The following is a 24,780-nucleotide window of genomic DNA, read 5'->3' as shown; positions in this document are numbered from 1 at the left end:
CCACCCACGCACCCCTTCTTACCTTTTAAAATACATATTATATTAACATAGTACAAGTTTTTCCTTAGTGTCTGGGCCACTGTTTCAATCACCTCTGTCCCGCGTGGTGCTGTAACTGTGAACGTTGGCCATGCCTGTGCTTCTTCCCTGCCCAGACAGCTCTTATAGCTCTTGCAGTCACTTTACTTGCTACTTTACTGCTCACTTCTGTTTTTTCAATTGCCTCGAGACTGCCAGGGTCTAGGAGGACCAATAGGCTTTCAAGAACTAAATGTTTAATAATAGACTGAGCAACAGCCTCAGATGCAGAAGAGGCAGGATGATGACATTTCAAATGCTCAAAGTCCTTTATCAATTCTAATCCAGCTCTATTCAAAGCTAAGATGCCTTTGGCTGCTATACTGATGGAAACATGTAAGAGCCTTGCCTTAAGGCAGCTTCTTAGATAGCAATAAGATGATTTTTTAAGACTTTTTAAAAGCTTTTTTTTTTTTTTTTTAAGTAATCTCTACACCCAACTTGGGGCTGGAACTTACAACCCCGAGGTCAAGAGTTGCATTTTCTATGGACTGAGCCAGTGAGGCGCCCCTCAATAAGATAATTTTAAGTTTGGTTTTAAAAATAAAATCTTACAAAGTTACTCAAAAGTGCAGTGAGTAAAACTTCTGTTTAAAGAAAACACACACACACACACACACACACACAAAGATAGCTTCAGCATAACTATGAAGCATAAGGAAAGCACAGCATGGAACCAATTGGTGATTATTCCAGAAAGGAAAAGATGTAGAATATAGATCATAAATGCAGGAGAGCCTGGGTGGCTCAGGTGGTTAAGTGTCCAACTCTTGGTTTTGGCTCAGGTCATGATCTCATGGTTCGTGAGTTCGAGCCCTGCATGGGCTCTGAACTGACAGTGTGGGGCCTGCTTGGGATTCTCTTTCTCTCTCCCTCTGCCCCTCCCTTGCTCACACTGTCTCTGTCTCTCTCAAAATAAATAAATAAATGTAATGCATATCATGTAATTTTTTATCTTGGAGGACTAGTAATTTCCTAAAACTGTAACCTTCTTTTTGATATGTTGTCTTTTAATAAAAAAAAAAAAAAAAGAAACTGAAATAGTAAACCTTCCTCAAAATTTGACCTAGGTTCATTTGTTTAAAGTAACACACAGCTCAGAGCTTAGCAGAGACTTTGAGTTAAATAAATATTTGTATACTGATTGACAGCAATGCTGATTCCTCTACTATCCTATGATAAACACACCACAGAAAGAGCACAGTCAGCTCTGGCAACTGAAATGTGGGGTGTTTTGTCATGAGGACCTTTTGAGAAAGGAATTAATAATGGTGTTTTAAAAATTATCTTGGGGATCAGACCTTTTCTTTTTTTAAGGTTTAGACAAAAATATAAAGTTTTAATAGGAAAAATGTTTAGGAAAGTTACAGAGACTGGCACAAACTTGTAAAGAATGTAATCCTATCTTAAATTTGCCCCACTAAGCACCAGTTTCTCATTTACCTTGACATTTTTATATTACAACACACTGCTAATTGGGTTTCCATTAGCTTATCTGGGAAGATAATATAATGACTATTTCAGCTTCTCACAAATCATAACTATTATTTAGAAAGTCTAAATGCATTAAAGAAAAAGAAAGTGAGGTTGATACTAGCAGCTAGCTACTCTTACATAAATAAGAGCATTGGAAACAGGCAGATGAAGAGAGGCAAATAAAATCTAAGGTAGACTAATCTTTAAAAATTAGCTCTGTAAGTCAACTTCTTTGTCCCTTCCCTGCCCCATATTTTCAAAGCACTCCAGAGAACATGGTACATATCAAGGACTCTTAAGAATTGTCCAAAAGTCCTCTGTGGTCTTAGGATAAATTCCCAACACCTAAGCACAAGACACACAGGAAGGACCTTTTTTTGACAAGTCCGCAACAACTCTCCAGTATTCCTTCCTCCACACGTTCTACCCCTGGCTTCGCAATGTTCCAGGTTCATGAGCCCTTTCACATTCTGTGCCTGCATGTATGCTCCACCCTTTGCGTAGAATCCATCCCTCAGGCTTCTCAATGAAAATCTTAACTCATTCCCTCCACTAACAGATGAGGTTCATCTCTTTTGTGAAGTCTTCACTGTCTGGGACAGGAGAACTAGTGATTTCCTTCTCTGCTTCCAAATACTGCTGTCCATATAATCTTATGAAACTTATTGTTTTTTTTACATAACTTTTTCACTTGAACATTTCTTTTTTTTTTCCTATGGACAAAGACTGCATTTAGCTCATCCCAAACTAAAACAGCCTAATACAAGACCTGGCAGAGAGTAGACGTCTATAAACGGAACAGAATGAATAAGTGGGCGAATAAAATACATACCAAATTTATAACTTTTTTCCATATGGCTAAAATTAAGCTCTCAAGTTCACATTTTTAAACCAGAAAGATCATTCACTCTCTGACTCAGCATTTACTAAGCGCCTTCAGAAGAAAAATGGAAGACAAATAAGTCATTGGTTCTGTCCTCAAGGAATTCAGCCTAGCTAAGTGGGATTATAGATACACACAAAGTGTGTGTAATATATTCTGAGTCTCAAGGTAGCACAGCTCAAAGAATTTAGAAGTACTGGTAACAAAGTAAGGTCTTTTATGCAAATGAAGCTGCAGAGCAAATGTGCAGGCTAGAAACCATGTATTATTTTCAAAAACGCAATACAGCTCAGCATTGCTGCAGCCTGGAATATAAGGAGACTGTGGCAGGAGGTGGGGCTAGACAGCTATGAGGGGCCAGATCTTCAACAGCTTTGCACATTCTTTCCGGGTGCCTTTTTCTAAAGGAATTAGTGCACATTTGAAGAGTTGTAAAACAAAAAGACATGGGGCCAGATTTCTGTGGTTCAGCTGTCAGGGGCTAGGTGGGGCAGATGGGGAGGTGGATTGGAGAGAGATAAGATTAAAGGCAAGCTTAGTTTGAGTATAAAATTGTTACTATATAGGGACCCATAATGTGAGTTTAAAATACAAAACAATTAAAAGCAAAGGTGCTAAGCATTCTGTAGGAGCTTTGGTATAAAAGACCTTGTAAAAACTTTCCATTTAGTTATAAAGTTTAGGGATCACTGGATTTTATAGGGCAACCAGGATAGATGGGTAGAGTAAATGGAAAAAATGAGCCCTATTGTTATTCCATCAGAAAAGCAAGAAAAGCTCATGTCACCAGTTAGTCTTGTAAAGAAGAGTGACATTTAATGGGGACCTTGCTCTTCTATGAACTTTCTTTTAAAATAAATATCTTACTTATCTTACAAGTTTCTGTAAAAACAAATTATTCAAAACACATATGTTGCATATATTGAAGCACTACACAAGTATAAAGTGTTATAAATGTTACTTTTTTAAATCTTTGATATAAGTAAAGCAAACAGCCAATCTCCAAGAAGCAAACCTATTACTAACTCCACATCTATAAAGTGGCAATACAAATGTCATTCCAGAAAACATTGTATTAGGTTTTAAATGAAGGAAGGCAAGCCCATAAAGATGAAATCTGCTCTTAGGCGCTGTTTTTTCCTTCCAGGAACTTCCATTAGCATTAATATGAGTAGAGTGTGAACATCTGTATGCTGATAGTGTAGCATTAACCCTCCCAAACACTAATGGATATGATCCACTTCTGCACAGCAAGAGATAGATTTCTCTATTTTTAGTAACTATGTCCTGATGTAAACATATATTTTACAGTATGCTGACTCAAATAGAAAACAAAACTGTAACTTGAGGGCTTCTTGGAGAAATGACTGATTCTAAGACTGGGGCAGGAAATACACAAATGAGCCTGGAGTATCTTGTAGTGCCAGAAAGTAACAACATGCTAAAACAAACAAACAAAAATAATAAAATGACAATAACAAAATCCCCATAATGACAGGTATGTCAAAGGGAACAGGAATTAACTGGAAAAGCTTCCCAGAACCAGACCTGGAATAATTCAAGCAGCCAAATAAAGTAGCACTGGTTTAGAATCTAAATTATAAAATAAATATCCATGACTCCATAATCATATAATCATAAAAATAAATGACTGAATAAATAAATAAACGGAGAAGAAACAAATATCCTGTGCAGAAGAATTTCAAATAATTTATACATTCTTCAAGAAGGTGAAACACAGCTTCTCACTCATCAGGTATGGGCTACACATGATGACTCCCTTCCAAAGAGTACAGTATGTACAGGAAGCAAAAAACAGTAACCTTACTGTGGAGAATCCTTGTAAACGCCACCTCAGCCAGTGATCAAGGTCCACACCAACAGTGGTAAGTCACATTAATTGTATGTACCCTGGATGTCATGTGATGAAGAGGTCACCTTATACTTGGGGTTTTCCTCCCCAAAACCCACAAACCCAGTCTAATCAAGAGAAAAACATTAGACAAATTGCAATAGAAGAACCTTTTAGAAAATACCTGCCCAGTGTTCTTCAAAACTGTCAGAGTCATCAAAAACAAGGAAGTCTGAGAAACTGTCATAACCAAGAGGAGGATAAGGAAACTTGATAACTAAATCTAATGTGGTATCCTGAATGAGTACCTGGAACCAAAAAAGGACATTACGTAAAAACTAAACAATTAATAAAGTATGGACTTTAGTTAATAATAATGTGTCAATATTGTTTGTTAACTGTAACAAATGTACTATACTAACATATGGTATAAATGGTGAGAGAAACTGGATGCAAGGTACATGGGAACTCTGTGTTACTGTTGTAATTTTTCTGAAAATCTAAAACTGTTCTAAAATCTAAAGTTTCTTTTGTAAAGCATAATTTGATCTGGAAATTACTCTGTTTTAAAAAGAAAACTATTGGGGTACCTGGGTGGCTCAGTTGATTAAGAGTCTGACTCTTGATTTTTGCTCAGATAATGATATCACACTTTGTGGGATCAAGCCCCATATTGAGTTCTGTGCCAGCAGCATGGTGCCTGCTTGGGATTCTTTCTCTCCTTCTTGCTCTGCCCCTCCTCCATGCATGCATGCACACACTCTCTCAAAATAAATAAACTTTTAAAATGGAATAAAATGCACAAGGATTTCAAAATACTTTGGGAAGTGTTGTCTACATAGTCTGTTAGTGGGTCTTATTTAAACTTTGTACTGCAGCAGAGGTCTTTGTAATGATCCATGCAGGAATTCACTCTATATTAGGGTGTCATCTTTTTTTTAGACATTTATTTTTTATTTTATTTTTTTTAATTTTTAATGTTTTATTTATTTCTGAGAGAGAGAGAGAGAGAGAGAGAGAGAGAGAGAAAGCTTGAGCGGGGGAGGGTGAGAGAGAGAGAGAGAGAAAGCTTGAGCAGGGGAGGGTCAGAGAGAGAGGGAGACACAGAATCTGAAGCAGGCTCCAGACTCTGAGCTAGCTGTTAGCACAGAGCCCGACGCGGGTCTATAACCCAAGAGCCGTGAGATCACGACCTGAGCTGAAGTTGGACGCTCAACCGACAGAACCACCCAGGTGGTGTTTCCTAGGGTGTCATCTTAAATGCTTTCTAAATTCATATTAACAGGAGGTGTGAAAATGATGAGCATGTATTACACTTCTCCATGACCTGGCCCATTTCTAGGCACATATGTAAAGATAGTGATTCCTTCTGTGATATGAAAGTGACTTCAACCTCTTGTCCCCAGGCCTAGTGAGTCCTCTCAGACCCTTGCTACCTCTGCCAAATCCCTATTTTAAGATTCACTTGGGTGTTCTCTACCTGTCTATTTATGTGTTGCTTCCTCTAGACTGATCTCCTATTGGGCAGAGACCTTTGCTTTTCATTTCTGTAGCAACGACACTCTATTGCAGTACCTGGTATGCAGTGGATGCTGATATGTGATTTGTGGCAGTATATGATTAGTGCTTATACAACTGATTTTTATTATTTGCATGTTTGGAAAAGATCTTGACACTGTATCTTAATTCATCTATTCCAACCAAATGCAAAAGTTCATCTTCTTCCCTGCTTCTAAGATAGGAAGCAATTTTTAAAGTTGCATATTATTGGGGTACCTGGCTGGGTAAATCAGTTAAGCATCCGATTTTGGCTCAGGTCATGATCTCATGGTTTCATGAGTTCAAGCCCCGTATGAGGCTCTGGGCTGACAGGTCTGAGCCTGCTTCAGATTCTCTGTTTCCCTCTCTGTCTCTGCCCCTCCCCCACTGTCTCCCCTCTCCTCTTTCTCTCAAAAATAAACATTTGAAAAATATTAAAGTTGCATATTATTTTTACAGCAATGTAAATGAAAAAGACTAACTTAAAGATAGGTCAGTATAGTAAAACCTTGGATTGAGAGTAACTTGTTCTCAGAGTATTCTGCAATGAAAGCAAACATTTCTAATAAATTTTAAATTGATAAACGAGCAATGTCTTGCAATGCATGTAGTAAATGATGCTGAATGTCACATGATCACAACTGAGCCAGCAGTTCTTCTCTCTCTCTCTGGGATTGTGGGTGATCATCTCTCATGCTCGGATGCTCATTTCAGACTGTGGTGTTTGGCAGAAATCAGTGATTTTTCAGAATGTTGGAAGGTACCCACAACTGGCAGTAGTGTTATTTTTTGTCACTTCAAAGCACCTATGGATAGTCCTTTGCTTTTCTGTTTAAGAGTAAGCTTAGGAATGCTTTGCTTCATTCTAGGCCTGCAGATAGAGACCCTTTCCTCTGCTGCCTTATTGCCAGTTACATAAATAGTTTATGACAAGAGTTTATTAATACCGTACTGAGGTCAACCTCTGTGTATGTGTATACAATGGCCCCCATGCAGAAAGATTCCATTGAGCCAATAGATAGCAGTGATTCTGTTAGTAATAGTGAAAGTCTTCCTACACAATAACCCTCTTCTCTCTTATCTCCCTCACACCACTCACAAATGTTTTCAAAAGTAAATGCAGGTTAATTTTTAAATTTTTCTTTATATTTTGTATTTCTTTACTATTTTGCATTCTACTACAGTACTGTGATCATTTTTATTTGAATATTTTTGGGTTGTGAAACAAATCATCTGAGTTTCCATTATTTCTTATGGGGAAATTCACTTTGATATGCAAGCGCTTTGGATTACAAGCATGTTTCTGGAATGAATTATGCTTGCAAATCAAGGTCTCACTATATATACAAATGCATGAGTGGAACCATGTTGACAAACAGTGGTCTCCTTCTCAAAGTATAAGTGGCACCACATGAGATTAAATTTCTTGTCCCAAATACTAAATTTTCAACTTATTCCTCTCAAGGTCTTTTAGACCTTGCAACCTAATAATCATTGGTAATGCTATGAAATATGAAATCTACTCATACTTGTTGGTGTTTTTCACTTGCTTTACTCTCTCTCAATGTTGAACTCAGAAAAAAAAAAAGACATATTAGTGGCTTTCAAGAAAGGTACATTCTCAGATCAGTTCTTCACCCTAACACCACCTTCTGTATTTACAGGCAGGAGGAAAGATGAACAAATACTAAGTGGAGAAAATTAAAGATAAGTGAAGGAAGTGGATCTAAAAATAGAAGCATACTTATTTTGTTGTTGTTGTTGTTTTGTTTTTTAGGCTTTCTTTTTTGTGGAAATAAGCAAGACTTGTGTACTTTGTTATCTAGAAATCTGTTGAAATGTTTCTTGAGTTGCATAAATAAGCTGTGCCCTACCGATAAATGAATCAAGCCAGCACAAACAAAAACAGCTAAGTTTTAGAAAGGCAAATATGCTGAACACCTGGTAAAACACCCACAGAAGGATAAAAATGTTTAAGAAAAGAATGTAGTATGGTAGAGATTGCCTGATGAGAATTAGAAGATCTTGCTATCTTCTTTCTCTGTCGTTGATTTTCACTGTGCAGGGGGTTACAAGAACAGGCTGGTCTATTCCTTCTGAGTATTTTTTCAGTCACAATTATAAGAGACTTGAAATCAGGAGGAGAGATTTGGTTACAATTCGATGTCATCATTGTTAGTCTACGTTCGTTGGCTAATTATAGGCTGAATTTATGATGTGATCCCTGCTAATCCCTCTGGCTAGACATATATATTGCCTAATCTTTAGCAATCCCTAAATTCACCATTAACCATCACTTTTGTTCTTATGCTTTCTTGAAATAACAAGATTTATTAAATTAAATGTAAATACTTCTGAAAGGGCTGTTAGCTGGGAAGTAAGGGATACAGTATCTGAGGTGAAATGAAGGAAAAGCCAGCTGGGTTTTGTTGAAAAGAAAGTGAAAGGTCAAAGATTAGCTGCACAAATCTACCTCAGACAGGTGTAAATAAAAGTAGAACAAATGTTGCAAAGCTGGATAAGCCACATGCTTATTGGATGGGCACTCTTAGGTAGATGGGGACCTTATAGGATTGAGCACCTCTAACTCTGACTTTTCAATTCCCACCAGAGCAAAACCGTGGCAGGTGTTTCATTATTCCCAAGTCTTTTTGTCTTTCCCTCCATCTCTTTCCTGGCCTCCTGCCTGCCTTCTACAGGGCTCAGTGGAAATGGAAAAGAAGTGCTTCTGACTCTTAATTCAAAGTTCAAAGAATTATTCAAAGTAATTCCCGGATACTGCATACTTGTCCTAAACATTCTCTTTTCACATATTGTTTCATTTTGTCTCTACAGCAATCTTGTGCAGTAGGTGTCATCAACATTTTACCAATGAGAAAGGAGAGATTAAACTCATTGGCTTGTTGAAGTTGAATAGTTAAACACTGGCACTGAGGTTTGAACCCTGATCACTTGCCCCCTAAAGTCCATGTCCTTACATATTGGGTCCAGTAAAATTATTTTGATCATTGGCTTTCCCTGATTTGAAGATTATCCTTCAGTTAACATGACATGTCACAATCCTTGCCACTGTCATCTACCATGCTCTAAAAACCCACGTAGCCTTTTTCATTCAGCCAGTTTGATTTATTTCCCATCCTGCATTATTCCTTATTTGCATTTATTGCTTAAATATGAAACAAGGCTGAGTTAAGACAAAATATCAAGATCACAATCATCCTACATAGAATGTAGGAGTTATAGTGCTTCAAGCATTCAAAGACCTATTTGACATACAAACTATCTGACATATCAGAGGAACAATCTCTGGACACTGAAGTTACTACAATTTTCTTTTAAAGAAATTACAAAGAGAGAAGGAACATATTTTTTAGAAGTACATATAAAATCTGACTTGCTTTGCATTAAGGATGGTAATGTAATACTAATACATCCTGCTATACAATATCATTTTTCAGTCAGCTGCTTTGTTTCATGTTCAAATTTCCTTTTACACCAATAGCACTTGCTTTGCTCTTTTCAGTTGAAGGCATTTGCATTCCAGTAAAACATCCAAACACACACACACACACACACACACACACACACTCACGAGGATGGTAATGAGTCAGCTATTTCCTGTCCAGATTCAAATCTGCTTTGCTTTTCTGAAAACATGATTCAAGCTCTCCAACAATACTTTACCTGGCTGTTCTGTATATTACAAGGCTGACCACAATATAAACACCAATTGCACATGAATATTCAATGATCAGCTATCAATTTCTGATAATCCTCAGAACTTTCTTCTTATATAATTATGAAGCACTAGATTACAAAACGTAATAGAAAAATAAGTCCGTTTTCTATGCTAACTTCAACTTTTGTCATTTTAATATTATAATATAAATTATAAACTTATGACTCATCTGTACAGATGAATAAATGTGGTCAGCATAAAAATTAATGAAACAACAATGTATGTAGCAGTAGTGTTCACAATATCCTCTGATTTTAAGGACGGGAGTGCTTAATATAAGCCTATTTCCTAATTGTTTGAATGGTGGCATTCAGGGAGATCGATGTCAACTATAGAGAGAAATGTGTGCTACAAGGCCCTCTCTTTGCCCTGTTCTGTTTGATATGTTTATTACAGATGTTGATAAAAATATCAAAGATAAGTTTATCTTATCTGTGCATGACACATGATTGAGATAAGAAATGGACGACAGAATCACAATACAAAATATGACATGTTCTTGTGACTGCCTGATTCTAACAAGAGAAAATTCAATTGCGATGACAGTATGGTCTTGCTTTTTGGTTCAAAAAAGACATAATTTTAAATGCGAAGGGACACCTGTGTGTCTCAGTCAGTTAAGTGTCCAAGTCTTGGTTTCAGCTCAGGTCATGATCTCACAGTTCCTGAGTTCAAGCCCCATGTCAGGCTCTGTGCTGATAGCATGGGAACCTGGTTGAGATTCTCTCTCCCTTTCTCTCTCTGACCCTCCTCTGCTTCTGTGTTCACATGCATGCTCTTTCTCTATAAAAAATAAATAATAAAAAAGACTTGGAAGTTTTGAATTTACAGTAAGTTCACTATTTTTAACCCATGTATATGCCTGCCAGAAAAGTTAATAAGATTTTAGGTTGCCTTATTACAATTAAATAATCTGGGAGGAAAGGGGTGATAGGCATCATTAAAGTCTCCATTCTGTTCTAATCAAACCACATTTAAATATTAGGTTAATATTGAATGATATGCTTATAGAATGATATAGGCAAAATGGAGCTTATCAGGAGACCAAGAAAGAATGTGAAAAAACAAAATGGCAGGCATAACTGATACTGAGATATTTTAACTTTGAAAAGAAGTAAGTTAAGGGTGAGGTGAGGATCTGATGGATGTCCTGAAATGTTTAGATAGTTGCCATTTTAAAATTTGCCACAAATAGTAATAAGATGTAGAACAAGAACACATGAATACAATTTTCTAGAGGTCTCAATTTCTAGGGGCCTCAACAGAAAAAAAGGCCTTTCTAATAGACCAGAGAGAAAGTAGATATCCATAGGAAATGATACATTCACCAACATTTGTGTGTTGGATATATTTTTAAACATTATTTTAAAATATATTTATAAGCACTGTTTATGTCTCAAGCATTATGTTTAAGCCATGCAAATATGGTAGTAAATAAAATAGACACTGTCATTGATGCTACTACATACATTGCTTCCAGTCTAGTTGAAGAGAAAGACATTAGTAAATAGCTGGACATCATAATTACTTGCTATGAAAAAACCCTAGAGATTATAACTATCAACAGAATTTATAGCTATAGAGAATTTAGATTGGAGGATTAGCAAAAGCTCCTTTCAGGAACTGATCTTTAGGCATGAGTGATAAGTAGGAGTTAGCCACTGAAGAATGAAAACAAGTGGGAGGTAGGGAAAGAAATTCTAGGTAAAGGGAAGACTGTGTCAATCTTTCTTGTATCAGGGAGAGCTTGGTGCATTCAGAAGATAGCAGAATACCAGCATGTTTGGGACCTAGTGGGGGAGAGAAGAGGCAAATTGGAGCCTTGGGCCAGTCAGCTTTGAAAACTTTGCTCTGGAATAGGGATTTTATCTAATGGCAATGGGGAGCTACAAAAGAGTTTTAACCAAGGAAGAAGCATAACCACTTTTGAGTTTTAAATGTTCACTTTGGCTATAGTAGAGAAAACTCATGGGAAACAAGAAGAGAAAGACTGGATACTGAGTAGTCAGTTATAGGCATACCTTGATTTATTGCACTTCTCTTTATTGCATGATGCAGATACTTGATTTTTTACAAATTGAAGGGCTGTGGCAACCCTGCATCAAGAAAGGCTTTTGGTATGATTTTTCCAATAGCATTTGGTCACTTTGTGTCTCTGTGTCACATTTTAGAAACTCTCGCAATATTTCAGACTTTTTCATTGTTATCATTTTATGGCAATTTGTGATCAGGGGTCTTTGATGTTACTATTGTTAATTGTTTTGGAGTGCCATGAATTTGCCCATATAAGATGGTGAACTTAATTGAAAAATGTGTGTGTTCTGACTACTTCACTGACCATCAGTTAGTTCCCTATCTCTCTTCCTCTTCTTGGGTCTCCCTATTCCCTAAGACACAGCAATGTTGAAATTAGGCCAAGTAATAATCCTACAATGGTCTCTAAGTCCTCAAGTGAAAGGAAGAGTCACACATCTCGCACTTTAAATCAAAAGCTGGACATGATTAAGCTTAGCGAAGAAGGCCAAGCAAGAGCCAAGATAGGTCAAAAGCTAGGCCTCTTGTGCCTAGTTAGCCAAACTGTGAATGCAAAGGAAAGTTCCTACAGGAAATTAAAAGTGCTACTCCAATGAACACACATGATAAAGAGTATAACAGTCATTGCTGATATAGAGATAGTCTGAGTGGTATGCCTAGAAGATCAAGCTAGCCTCAATACTCCCTAAACCAAAGCCTAATCCAGAGCAAGACCATACCTCTCAACAATTCTATGAAGGCCGAGAAAGTTGAGGAGCTTCAGAAGAAAAGTCTGGAGCTAGAAGAGGTTGGCTTATGAGATTTAAAGAAAGAAGGCATCTCCATAACATTATAGTGCCAGGTTAAACAGTAAGAGCTTACATAGAAGCTGTAGCAAGTTATCTAGAAGATCTAGCTAAGATAATATAATGAAGGTGGCTACACTAAACAACAGATACTTAAGGTAGAGGAGAAAGCCTTCTGTTGGAAGAAGATGCCATCTAGGGCTTACATTGCTAGAGAGGAAAAGTCAAGGCTTGGCTTCAAAACTTCAAAGGACAGGCTGATCTAGTATTAGGGCTAATGCAGCTGGTGACTTTAAGTTGAAACCAATGCTCATTTACCATTCTGACAATCCTAGGGCCCTTAAGAATTATGGTAAATCTACTCTGCTTGTGCTCCACAAATGGAAAAACAGCATGCATGACTACACATCTGTTAATAAAATGGCTTACTTAATATTTTAAATCCCACTGTTGAGACCTACTGCTCAATAAAAAAAATATTTCTTTTAAAATATTAATGCTCATTGGCAATACACCTGGTCACTCAAGAGTTCTGTTGGAGATGTACAATGAGATTAATGTTGTTTCCATGCCTACTAACATAATATCCATTCTGTAGCCCATGAGACAAGGAGTAATTTTGACTTTTGAGTCTTATTAATTAAGAAATATGTTTCATAAGACTATAGCTGACATAGATAATGCTTACTCCAATAGATCTGTGTAAAGCAAATCACAACTTTCTTGAAGTGATTCATTATTCTAGGTGCCACTGAGAACATTCATGATTCATGGGAACAGGTCAAAATATCAACATTAACCAAACAGGAGTTTGGAAGAAGTTGATTCCAACCCTCATGGATGACTCTGAGGGGTTCAAGACTTCAGTGAAGGAAACAGCTGCATATGGGGTAGAAATAGAGAACTAGAATTAGAAATGGAGCCTGAAGATATGACTGACTTGCTCCAGTCTCATGATAGAACTTGAAAAATGAAGAGTTGCTTCTTATGAGCAAAGAAAGTGGTTTCATGAGATGGAATCCACTCCTGGTAAAGATGATATGAAGATTGCTGAAATCACAACATTGGATTTAGAGTACTACATAAACTTAGTTGATAAAGCACTGGCAGGCTTAGAAAGGACTGACTTCAAGTTTGAAAGAAGTTGTACTGTGGGTTAAATGCCTTCAAACGGCACCACATGCTGTGGAGAAATCATTTATAAAAGGGAAAGTCCATTTATGTGGCAAACTTCACTGTTGTCTTACTTTAAGAAGTTGCCACAGCTACCCCAGCCTTCAGCAACCACCACCCTGATCAATCAGCAGCCATCAGCATGGAGGCAGGACCCTCCACCAGCAAAAACGATTATGGCTTGCTGAAAACTCCAATGATGGTTAGCAGTTTTTAAAGTATTTTAAAATGAAGGCATATACATTATTTTTTAGACATAATGCTATTGCACACTTAATGGGCTTCAGTACAGTGTAAACATAACTTTTGTATGCACTGGGAAACTAAAAAAATCATTTGATTCGCCTTATTGCAGTGATTTAGAGTATCTTCGAAGTATGCCTATATATCCTGGCAAAGACATGCTTGTGATTTGAGATATGATGATGACATTGAAGATAAGAGAAGACAGAAGGTGAGAGAGACAAGAGATACTGATAGAGCGAAATCAATGAAACCTGATGTTCTATTTCTGAAGAGAGTGAAAGAAAGAGAGAGGTTCACTGGAGGCTCTCAGAACTCAGCAATATGCAGCTAGGCAGATGGATATTCCACTTGCTAAGAAGGGAAATAGTGCAGGACAAACTGATCTGGTTTTGAGGAAATTCAAAGATCAGTCTTGAACATATTAATTTGGATCTCATTATCTCTTTGATCTCCATGAGACATGTTAGGCAGGTGATTGAATATTTTAGTCTGGTCAATCTTTAGACTTGCTGTAGCAGAATCACTTGGAACTTTTGATTATCTGGCTTTACCTCAGGCTTAATATACTAAAATCCTCAAGAGAACACAGCCAATGTAATACCCTGAGGTTAGATGCAGTGGAAAAAATTCAATCATCACTGGATAGTTGCACTAGTTAACCTTTAAGCTCCTTGAACACACTGAATGCCAATAATATTATGAATAGAAAAACAGCCAGACCCAGTACTAAATCTATTATTATATTCTAAGAGTAAATGTGCTGAATGAACCATGAAACACCCCTGAAGGAAGAGAGCCATATCCAGACTCTTCTATTTACATTACCATATATATATATCATATGATGCTGCCACCCTGACCAAAAACTATTGATCCAGGCACCACCTAATGATTTTGGTGGTCCTTGAAATGACCTTTCTTAAGAAGCCAGCCCAACCGATACACCATTTTGGATGGTAATTAATGTACCAAATTATATGTTTCTCTTTGACCAGAGGGGATGGGAGTGGGAAAAAGTAAAACTAGTAAAACAGAAACATATGGATAAGTAGGAACACAAGAAGGAACACAGACTTAAGAGAGAATCTAGCAAAGAAAGAGGCAAAGAGAAACATAAGCAGAATACACGTATGAAAATTAGTAGAACTAGGCTTACGAGACATCCTCTTCTGAGCAAATGAGAGTGTGACCGGATTCCCCAGTTCATTATAGTTCATTTATTAATCTAGTACTAATGAAGCAACTAATATGTGTCAGGCACTGTTCTAGGAGCTGGGGACACTCAAATGAACAAAACGTATCATGGACACTCCTTCATGTTAAGTGCTATGGAAAAAATAAGGCAGTGTGTAAAGACATAGACAGTGATATGGAGGGGTTAGTACCAGGGAAGGAAGGTCTCTGAGGAGGTAGCATTAGCTGAGGTATTTGTGAGGCCACTGGGCAAAGAGTATTCCAGGCAGACAAAATAGGAAGGACAAATGCTCTAGAATGGAAATCTGTTTGGCATGTTTAAAAACAGTGAACAAGTCCATGAGGCTGGGTCTCATTGAAATGGGGCAGCGTGAAAGGAGATGAGGTCAAAGAGAAAGGCTGGGTGCAGTGCCCTTAGGGACTTCTTTGGATTTTTCATTTTATTCTGAATGTGATAGGAAGCCATTAAAGATCTTGATCAAGAGGATGGTATGACCTTATCTGTGAGTCAGAGGAATTACTATGGTATCTGGGTGAGCACTAGATTGTAGAGAGAGGTAAGAGCAGAAGCAGGGAGACCAGAAAGAGACTCCAGCAGCCCAGGCAAGGAAGAATGGTTACTTGCATAAGATAGTAGCAGTGGAAGATGTGGGCAGTATTCACATTAAGGGGTGCACTTTGAAATTGGAGCCAACAAGAACAGACAGTGGACTGGGTAAAGAAGAGAAGTCACAAATTACATGAAGGCTTTTGTTCTCAATAGCTGAATATAATTTATTAGTATAGGAAAAACCAGAAAAAAGCTAAAGAGTTTTGCTTTGGACACACTAAATTTGAGAAGCCTAAAAACAATCAGGGAGAAAAAATCGGAAGGTAATTGGAATTGGGAATCTGAAGTTCAGGAGGTATGTTAGGATTGCAGATATAAATTTGGAAGTCACCAGGATTCTGTCTTAACAGCATGACTATTAAAATGGTTTCCTCTGCTCTATTTCTTATCCACATACCGTCATATAAAACCCTCATCACAAGAGGTAACCTGAACATGTCTCTGTTTCCTGAAACCTGGTGGAGACAGAAGTACCACTGTTACCGAAAGAGGAAAAACTAAATACACTTAAGAGTTGGAGACCAGTCTGTCCATGCATTAATCAAAAACTATAGGTGGGATGTAGCGTCTTTTCCCTCCTGCTACTTTGACCTCTGTAACTGGCAACTCCTCATAACCGAGTAAAGGAAAGGGAGAAGGAAGGAGTCTGGCTAGTTTGTGTTGGTTTTGTTGTATTTTGTTTTGTTTCACTAACCAGTTATTTGCTAGGTCCTTCATGAAGTCCTAGTTGGCCTTTTTGTCAGTGTAATTTTTTCAGAACTATTAATCACATCTGTTGCTGCTTTGCTCTCTCAGCAAACTTTTTTTTATACTCAATAATGGATAATCATGTTCCACTGCAATTTGAAGAATTACACATTTCAAAGCAATTGTATTATTGTATTTAGCATCTCAATAACATTTCCTTTGCTAATTCATCTTTCTTAGGATTGAAGCTTCTTAATGTGCTCACAATGCACCATATGTTATCATAGCTTAATTCTGTCTTGAAATATTCATTTCTAGCTCTTGGGGACAGGTAGACTGAATAAAACATGTGAATTTAGCTTTCTCTCTCTCTCTCTCTCTCTCTCTATTTTTTATCAGAAGCAGGAGATATACCTAGGTATTTACTGGTTATAAATGAGGACCTAAGTGGCTTGTAATAAAACCCTAGTATCCTCTTGAAAGAATTACTGTGCTTTCTCAAGGCTTTAACTCATGACCAAAATGACTGTTACTGAATAGCCATCTTGGAGAGATCCAACAGTAGGAAGGTTGCCTGTGAAAATGTGCAAAATGACTAACTTCCCTAAATGTTAGGATCCCACATTCTTATGATATTTAAGAGCTAAATATAATGAAAGCCCTTGGGACTTTGATTTTAAGAATTTCCTTTAAAAATAATACTATTATTCTCTGAGGACACAAGAACAGTATTACTTTATTTAGTTAAGCCAACCTAAAATAGAACAGAGGAAATCATTAAACAAGTGAACATATATTATTTACTTTGCCCATTCATGCCAAAACTGATGTGCATTAAAAATACAAGATGACTTACAATAGGAAATATACCTTCCAATGATCATATTTGTCATCAGAGAGGGAAGCCAGATAGTCTCAGTAATTACCCTGGGATAAACTACAGTGCTGATGATTGTGTTATTTACTGCAGTCTTACAAACAAACAAACATGGGGTTTTATAGCTGTGCAGGAAGGAAGTTTACTGAGAGTAGCGATTAATGTGTCCATTTATATTCCACTTCCTTGAAAAAGCCTCAAATCTAGAGAGAATACAGAGTGGAAAATTTCACTCCCAATTTAGACATCTCTCCAGACTCCAGAGGAAGCTGCCCAGCTGGCCTCTCCTGTAGTTGAAACTGAGCTTGATGAGCCACTGGGCCAATGGCCCAGATGACAGACTGGAGCGGGAGCTACTGGACTGAGCACTCTGCTTCATGTCAGGAACATTCTTGTGTGAGAAATAAAAGAAGTCTTCCCTGGAACTGATGTCAGTCAAAATTTTGATACACTTAGATGTTCTTTTAGCAGTTCCAATTTTGGGGAGAAATCTGGGGAAATGCCAGGATCTGAGCTAGCATTTTTAGTTATTATTTGAACAGCTGTTACATGTACAGCTAATAGCTGTTTGATTGCGTTTCTCAGAGCTGCTCTTGACACAAGGCAATGAGACAACACTTTACATTAACTGTGCCCCCAATTCAAGTTATTTTACTTTGCATAAGCCTAGAAAAAAAATGGCAATCATCTGGCAACACTGGCAAGAGTAATTAGGGATTCTGGAAAGATCCCTTCAAAGAAAATATGTAAGGAAGGGAAAAAGAAAAGTCTTTGTTATTATTTTGGAAAACGTGAATTTCCAGACTGAAATTCAGAGACATGTCTATTATTCCTTCTTCAGCTACCTGTTTTACTCTTGATGAAAGTAAGTTTTAAAAGGATAAAGTATCTTATTGAAAGTAACATTACCAAGTTATAGAGCTGAGACCAGATCAAGCTTATAATCAAGCATATGGTCTTAGAACAGATAGCATACCAGCCATGAACTCCACATTCACAGCAACCCGAAACAGTACCTGAACAGTACCTTTCATGGCCGGTGGTGTGTACACGCTCTGCTTCCTTTGCTTAGGGGATGCATTTTGTGACTGTGGATAAAAAGAAAAAAGGAAAAGGCTTATTTGAAGAAAAATTAGCCCTGTGAGGGAAATACACTGCCATATTTCAAAGAGCTTTCTGATTCCCTGTCATGAAATACAATGCAAATCAATGAGAAATTATATACATGTTCATTGATAGCACAGTTTTAAGAGATATATGAAGCTATTTTATCATAAAACTCTTCATCCATTGCAGTCGTGAAATTACTCCTTTTATTTTCTCTCTTACTAGTGTTTGTTTGCTTTAAAAAGAAACAGAAAAAAGAGACACCAATCCTTTTTGTTTGCAAGAAAAAATGTAAGTGCCAGGACAAAGTATACTCCAAAAGCTATGTCCATGCGATAACTATACCACTCATAGGATTTTTGAGTGGTTTTGGATATATAATGATGGTCGTTGGTAAGTAATACCTATTTATAAACCTCTGTTTATAAATGTTCAATCCAACATCTCCATTTACTTGGAATTACAATGTTGAGATAATATTCTCTTCTATTTTTAAAGATAAGTAAGTCCCTTCCTAACAAAACTGCTATTTAACACTCTTACCTATGCACACTAGACCAGGACTGAATTATTGCAGAGAATTTCTGCATTAAAACTATAAAACTTGGAACACAGAAACATATTTCAGGGTTTCTGAAATGGTGGTCTGAAAACCACAAACTATTTACGTATATATGAGGATATATAAATTAAACAATCCTTATATATGAATATATTATTTATTATGATAAATTACATATATGTTGTCTATACCCCAAGCAGATTATGTCAAAGATTCACTTTTAACTGTATATTTATGTTTCAATGCGGCAAAAGTAGGGGTCTTAATCCATGAGTTTTAGTGTGTAGAACAATTATTTTCACTTTGGAAAGGTCAGGTATAAATAGTTACAAGATGCTTTTTGGGGATCATTCTAGGCTTTCATGTGTCTTAGAAAGAACATAACAGACAGAGTCCGAAAAAAACTAGAAACTGTATCATTGAACAGTAAGAGAACTTGAGGTATTTTTCCTTGTACATTCTAAAGCTTAATTACCCTCAAAAGTATCATCAAGAGGTAGACACTTACTTGATGCAAAAACAATATATTAAAAAGTAAAAAAATTCAACCAAATATTGCCAAATCCATTGTGCCAAATGGTACAAGCACATTTTCCCAGAATAGAACATTTCAGTACCAGTTCATTATGCACAGGAGCAGGCAGAGGGACTCTGCGTTAATGTTAAACATGTAGTTTAAACACAGATAGTTCTGATGTTCCTTTACTGTATTCAGTCTCGTCTGGTTGATTTCAAGAAGCAGTCACTTTTGGTATTTCTTATATATTAATTTTCTGCATATATCCAAAGATCAAGTAGAAAATTAATCTTACAGAAAATTTTGTTTTGTAACATGTAGTAAAACTTATTAAGTAATAAAAATGCTTTATTATTTATGGAAGATTTCAGCTGTCAAAGTTCACATTTACAATCTCTTTAAACATTTATAAAAGTCTTAAGAGATATTATTTGGTATTTTGATCTTTCTACATTTTCCTCTGGGTATTGCATATGCCTAATGCAGCACTGGGAGTTGACTAGTATGTTTGCATAACAGTCAATCCTTGTTCTATTTCTGAGTACAAGTTTACTTACTTTCTTATATTCCATATGTTTTATATTAGAAGATCCCTAGCCTCCCCTGGTTCCTATTTACCATCTGAACTCCTACATGAGTACGTGAACCTCTGACCTCAGGATGTGCTTCACACACCAGAAGAACCTTTAAGAGGTGTCCGCTCCCCATCTTCTTGCTCCGGGATTCCAACATTGGCTGAACCTAGCCTATCGGTGGTCATAAATGAGTCACTAAATTGAAAATACTGATACCATATCTTTCTACTAAAAGCAGTGATTTGTTTTACAAGTTTTTTTCAGGGGTTGGCATTTCATAAGTTGAGAACCAAAGTAGCATAGTGGCATAGATTTAACGACCCCATTTTATTGTTTCTTCAGTCAGGAAAGCAAACTAGTTTTTACATCAGTTATACTGATATAATTTGTATAACATCAAACCAAACTAATTATGTCTTTAATCGAACACCTGTTTGCACAAAATATAAGAAAACTTACTTCAGCTTGTGTGTTGGTCACCCTCTTGTCATCTGTTTCTGTAGGAGAAGTAGATATAATTTATTAGAAAGGTGATTTCTTATTTATAATATGCATATTAACATTTCCAACAATATGATAAAAAATAATCTAAAAATCACCTTTTATTTATATAACATCTGTGGCTTAGGGAAAAGGAGACAGAGGAGGTGGTTTCCTTCTGAGATAACCTTCTCCTAAAGCTTTAAAAAAGGCAATTAAAAAAAAAAAAAAAAGGTGCCTCTCTTGAAATTCCAAATAGCCTGCCTTTTGGAAATCCAGAAAGGAAACCAGGGAAATGGCACTTGAACCAACAGTTGGTGTCACCAACCTTACAGTGCTAAGGGAGAAACAGCTCCCTCCATGGATTTTGCTGCCACTGTCTACTCACTGTAGCTTGTCAAGTTTCCCAAGTTTGCCGCTAAGCTGAACGAAATTCCTTTTCCACTCTGCCCAATCACTCTGACTTGAGAAAGCCAGCACCCACTTTTCTATATGCTCCTGGAAAGAATCATTTACTTTGTCAGAAATATTTCTTATGACAATGCTAGGGAAAATTGTACAAACGCTGTCTGTATAAAAACAAAAATGAGAAGTGGAGAGAGGAGGAAGAGATGCTCACACAGGAGGACCTTCTGTGTTTGATCTGTACCTCCCCATCTACTTTACATGGATCTTGACTTTGTTTAATGGTTAAATGTTAATTTGACTTCCTTAAAACATATAGATCCTCCATCTCTGATCTATACTGTAGGGGCGTTTCTCAACATTTCAAAAAAGAGGACTAGGAAACTCTTTTCTTAAATCAAACTGCAGCCAGATGTTGTGCAATCCCCTGACTGCTATGTGCCAGGGACAACCACAGCATTGCAACTATTGGGGTGGTCAGTGTGGGTTCCCACATGGGACCCTGAGGGGGGAGGTTGTTCAATTTTGAGAACCCCAAAGCTATCCTATATTTAAAAAGTCATCTGACTTTGACTCCTTAAACATCTAGACCTAGAGCTCCTTGGTCTCCCACCTTTTAAAATGTTCACAGGCTTTGCTTCCAATTTTGTGTCTCCCTCTCTCTCTGCCCTCCCTTGTGCATGTTATCTCTCTCTGTCTCTCCAAAAGTAAACATTTAAAAAAAATTTTAAAAATTAAATGTTCACAGGCTTTGCTGTTACCACAGTCATCAATTGTAAGAAACCCTGCCCCATGCGTTTTGACACATCTGCGATTGGAAGGCATCTTACAAAGGCAAGGGGCAGGGCACCTGGGTGGCTCAGAAGGTTGAGCAACTGACTTTGGCTCAGATCATGATCTCATAGTTAATGTGTTCAAGCCCCACATGGGCTGGCTGCTGTCAGCACAGAACCTCTGTCCCCCACCCTATCATGCCCCTCCCCCATTTGTACTCTATTTCTCTAAAATTAAATTAAATTTTAAAAAAAAGACAAGAGGCTTCACAATATTGGGTCACAGCTGGAGGACTCTCAGGGACAAAGGTGTGTCTCACCCACTTTGAGCCTTCCCTGTTTTAGGAGCATGGACCGTTAAGACAGGCCTCTGAGGCCTTAACTGAGGGTGAAGGAAAAGACTGAGCTGAGGAAAACACTCTGTGAAACAGACCACGTTCCCTTGTCTAGCCCTGGGACCACTGGAGGCTGGCAGAGCTGACAGCCCTCTGTGAAGGGACAGTCTGGTGCTAATTCCTGGACTGCTAATCTCAGGGAACACAGGACAGAGGTAAGAACACTGACCCAGTTTTCCTACAGCAGGCTGCATTTAACCTTCCTGCACTTCACCCTACTTCTAGCTGCAAACGTGAAGGTAAACCTTTATTCCTCTGAGTGGCATATCCAATTCTGAGGGAAGAAAACGGAGCTGTGTTTGGTGGCATTAAACGTGTTCAACTGTAAGAGACGAGTCCCACCCTTGGCACCATTTATTAAATTTGGCATTAAATTCACATCCAAAAAACGTGCGTGAACATGGCTCTGTCCACAACTCCTGGCCTGGGTGGCATCTCAGAGGGCCTCTACCGGAAGAGCCCAGACCCGCGCAGTCCCCTTCCCCCATCTACTCCACAAAGCGGGCTGAGGGCTCAAGAGCTGGCTGCTCAGTCAAAGGCAGGCTTCCAGTGGACCATTTTAAATATTTATTTAGAGAGAGAGAGCGGGATCCACCCACTAACTGAGATCATGACCTGTTGTGGAGCATTTTAGAAGCAACTCTCTGGATGTCTTTTGGCTTCCGCTCGCAGATGAATGTGCACAGCTCCTGGGGCAGCTTTCTGGAACGGGTAGCCAGCACCTGCCTCCCTACTTCCTGGAGGATCACAGGCCTGGACTCCAGGGTCGGCATGAGCATGGACATCGGCTGTCTTCGTTCCCTGCAGCTCCACCACACCCCACAGTCCCAGCCATTACAATTAATTTCTTGGTGATCATTTCCAGCCTTTCTAGAACCCGGCCAGGGTTGGCGTTGGCGTGGACGCACAGGAGGCCCGTGTCGCCTTAGCCGTGGCGGTGGGGGCTGTGCCGGACATCCAGCGGTGCCGGCTGAGCTCGCTGAGGTAGCCTGGGAAACATGCCCTTGCCCGAAGGAGCCGCAGCCTGCCAACCGGTTCAGCACGCGCAGGGGATGAATCTTCCTCCGAGAAGGAACAGCTCTCCAGTCCTATCCTGACAGCGCGTGAGCTCCGGGAACCCGGCAGGGCCCGGGCTGACACGGGACCAGTCGTCTTCCGCCTGGCAGCCTTCCGCCGTGCACTGTAATACCGGATATGTACTCTCAGCCTTCTCACACGCCCAGGCGGGTCGGTTCCCCGGGAGGCACTTTCTGGCACATTCTACGAGGTGCACCTGCTCCAACCCGCCCCAGCCAGCACCACGCGGTGGGGCGCGTAGTCGTTTCTCAGGCAGGAATGAAGTACTCCATAGATCTTCGCTGTGTTTCTGTGGCGCCGAAATAGTGGAAACCAAGTGGGTTTTCCGGGTAAGCAGCCTCCGGGGTCACCTCGGGGAGAAGCGGTTCCGGGTCAGGCCGCCATTGGCGGTTCTCCAGCTCAAAGCAGAGAGGTGTTGGCGCCGTCTTGGTGTCTTCTTCCCGGGCCTGCGTGCGGGACCTCGCCGGGCAGCCCGCCGCGTGCGGGCCTTTACCCTCAGCGGACGCGGTGCGCGCGGTGCTCCCTGGCGGGCACCTGGAAGAGCCCGTGCTTTCTGAGGCAAGCCGAATTTCACCTGTGCTCAAATCCATCCGTAGGCGAAAACGCCAATTTTTCCACCCAGGTACTTTGCCTCATGTCTCGATTCTAAGTTAATAAGAATTCCTACCGTACAGAATTACCCAAACTTGTTTGGGGGTGCCCCACGAAGCGCGTTATCCAGCGTGGTGACTTCAAACTTTTCCTGTCTATCCGCTGTAGCCAAAATGGGGTTGGGCACTCCGGGTAAAGGCGGAGAGAGCCCGGGATGGGGAAGAGCACCGCCTCGCGCGGTGCCACAGCTGCTGTGCCGCCAGCACCTTAGCCGCCGTCCCTGGTCTCCCTGCCTCTTCACCTTCTGGCCCGCGTACCCGTTCCTGACCCTCAGGTGAGTGCCGAGGCTGAGAGACTAACCCCATGGTCCAAAAACTGAACGAGGTGTTCATCAGAGAATAACTGTGTCAAGTCTGGGATAACAGATCTGCATCGATTGACGAGAAAACGTGTACTATGTAAACTAAAAGGATGTCAAAACTATAGGAATGGTATTTTTTATTTCATAAAGTTTAGATAACCTAGAGAGAGATGATAGAGAAGTGCATGTATATTCACGAGAAATTATATTCAGTATGTTTTAACTGTAGTTATGTCTTGGTATTGAATAACACTCTACCTCCTATACTGTTTCTTTTTCTAGTGAACGTACATTACTTTTATCATGAAAAACTATGTGTATGTATCCTATGAATATATAGAAACATGTATATAGGTAGTAAAATTTCTATTGAAGTCCACAATGCATAACGTCCACACTTCATGCAGGAAGAGACCAAACTAGACAAGCAGCAAAAAGAAGGAGGAGGAAAAAAAAAAAAGACAAGCAGATAAAATGAATTGTATATAGAACTATTATTTATTCTAATCTTATATCTTGATTACTAGATTTTTTTAGAAGTTATGGAAGCTTCTAATAAATTTGCCCTCCCTTGTATAGGAGTGGGCAGATAGGAACTATTGGCTGAGGACAGCAATCAAAATTGTTTGATATAATCCCTGGAAGTATCTGGGTCATTATCAGATAGCTGTGAATATACTGAATTGAGCAGTTCTATCAAAGCAAAGTCCTTTGCTATCATCTTTTAAGTAAATATCAAATATGATCCACTTTAACAATGCATG

General features: G+C 38.8%; 1 protein-coding gene across 1 annotated transcript in view; it reads right to left on the bottom strand.

The window, feature by feature from the left end:
* PPP1R1C (protein phosphatase 1 regulatory inhibitor subunit 1C) overlaps nt 1-24,780 on the bottom strand; it is a 116,509-nt gene that overhangs the window by 39,750 nt on the left and 51,979 nt on the right. Inside the window, exons 3-4 of the mRNA XM_077776331.1 lie at nt 20,394-20,431; nt 18,201-18,261 (exon numbers count right to left, since the gene is read on the bottom strand). Coding sequence (XP_077632457.1) covers nt 18,201-18,261; nt 20,394-20,431 — 99 coding nt within the window. The remainder of the gene's footprint in view (nt 1-18,200; nt 18,262-20,393; nt 20,432-24,780) is intronic.

This window comes from Crocuta crocuta, unplaced genomic scaffold, assembly GCF_008692635.1.
Source record: "Crocuta crocuta isolate KB4526 unplaced genomic scaffold, BGI_CrCroc_1.0 scaffold17, whole genome shotgun sequence".
NCBI classification, from domain to species: domain Eukaryota; kingdom Metazoa; phylum Chordata; class Mammalia; order Carnivora; family Hyaenidae; genus Crocuta; species Crocuta crocuta.
This window is presented reverse-complemented; position numbering and strand designations above follow the sequence as displayed.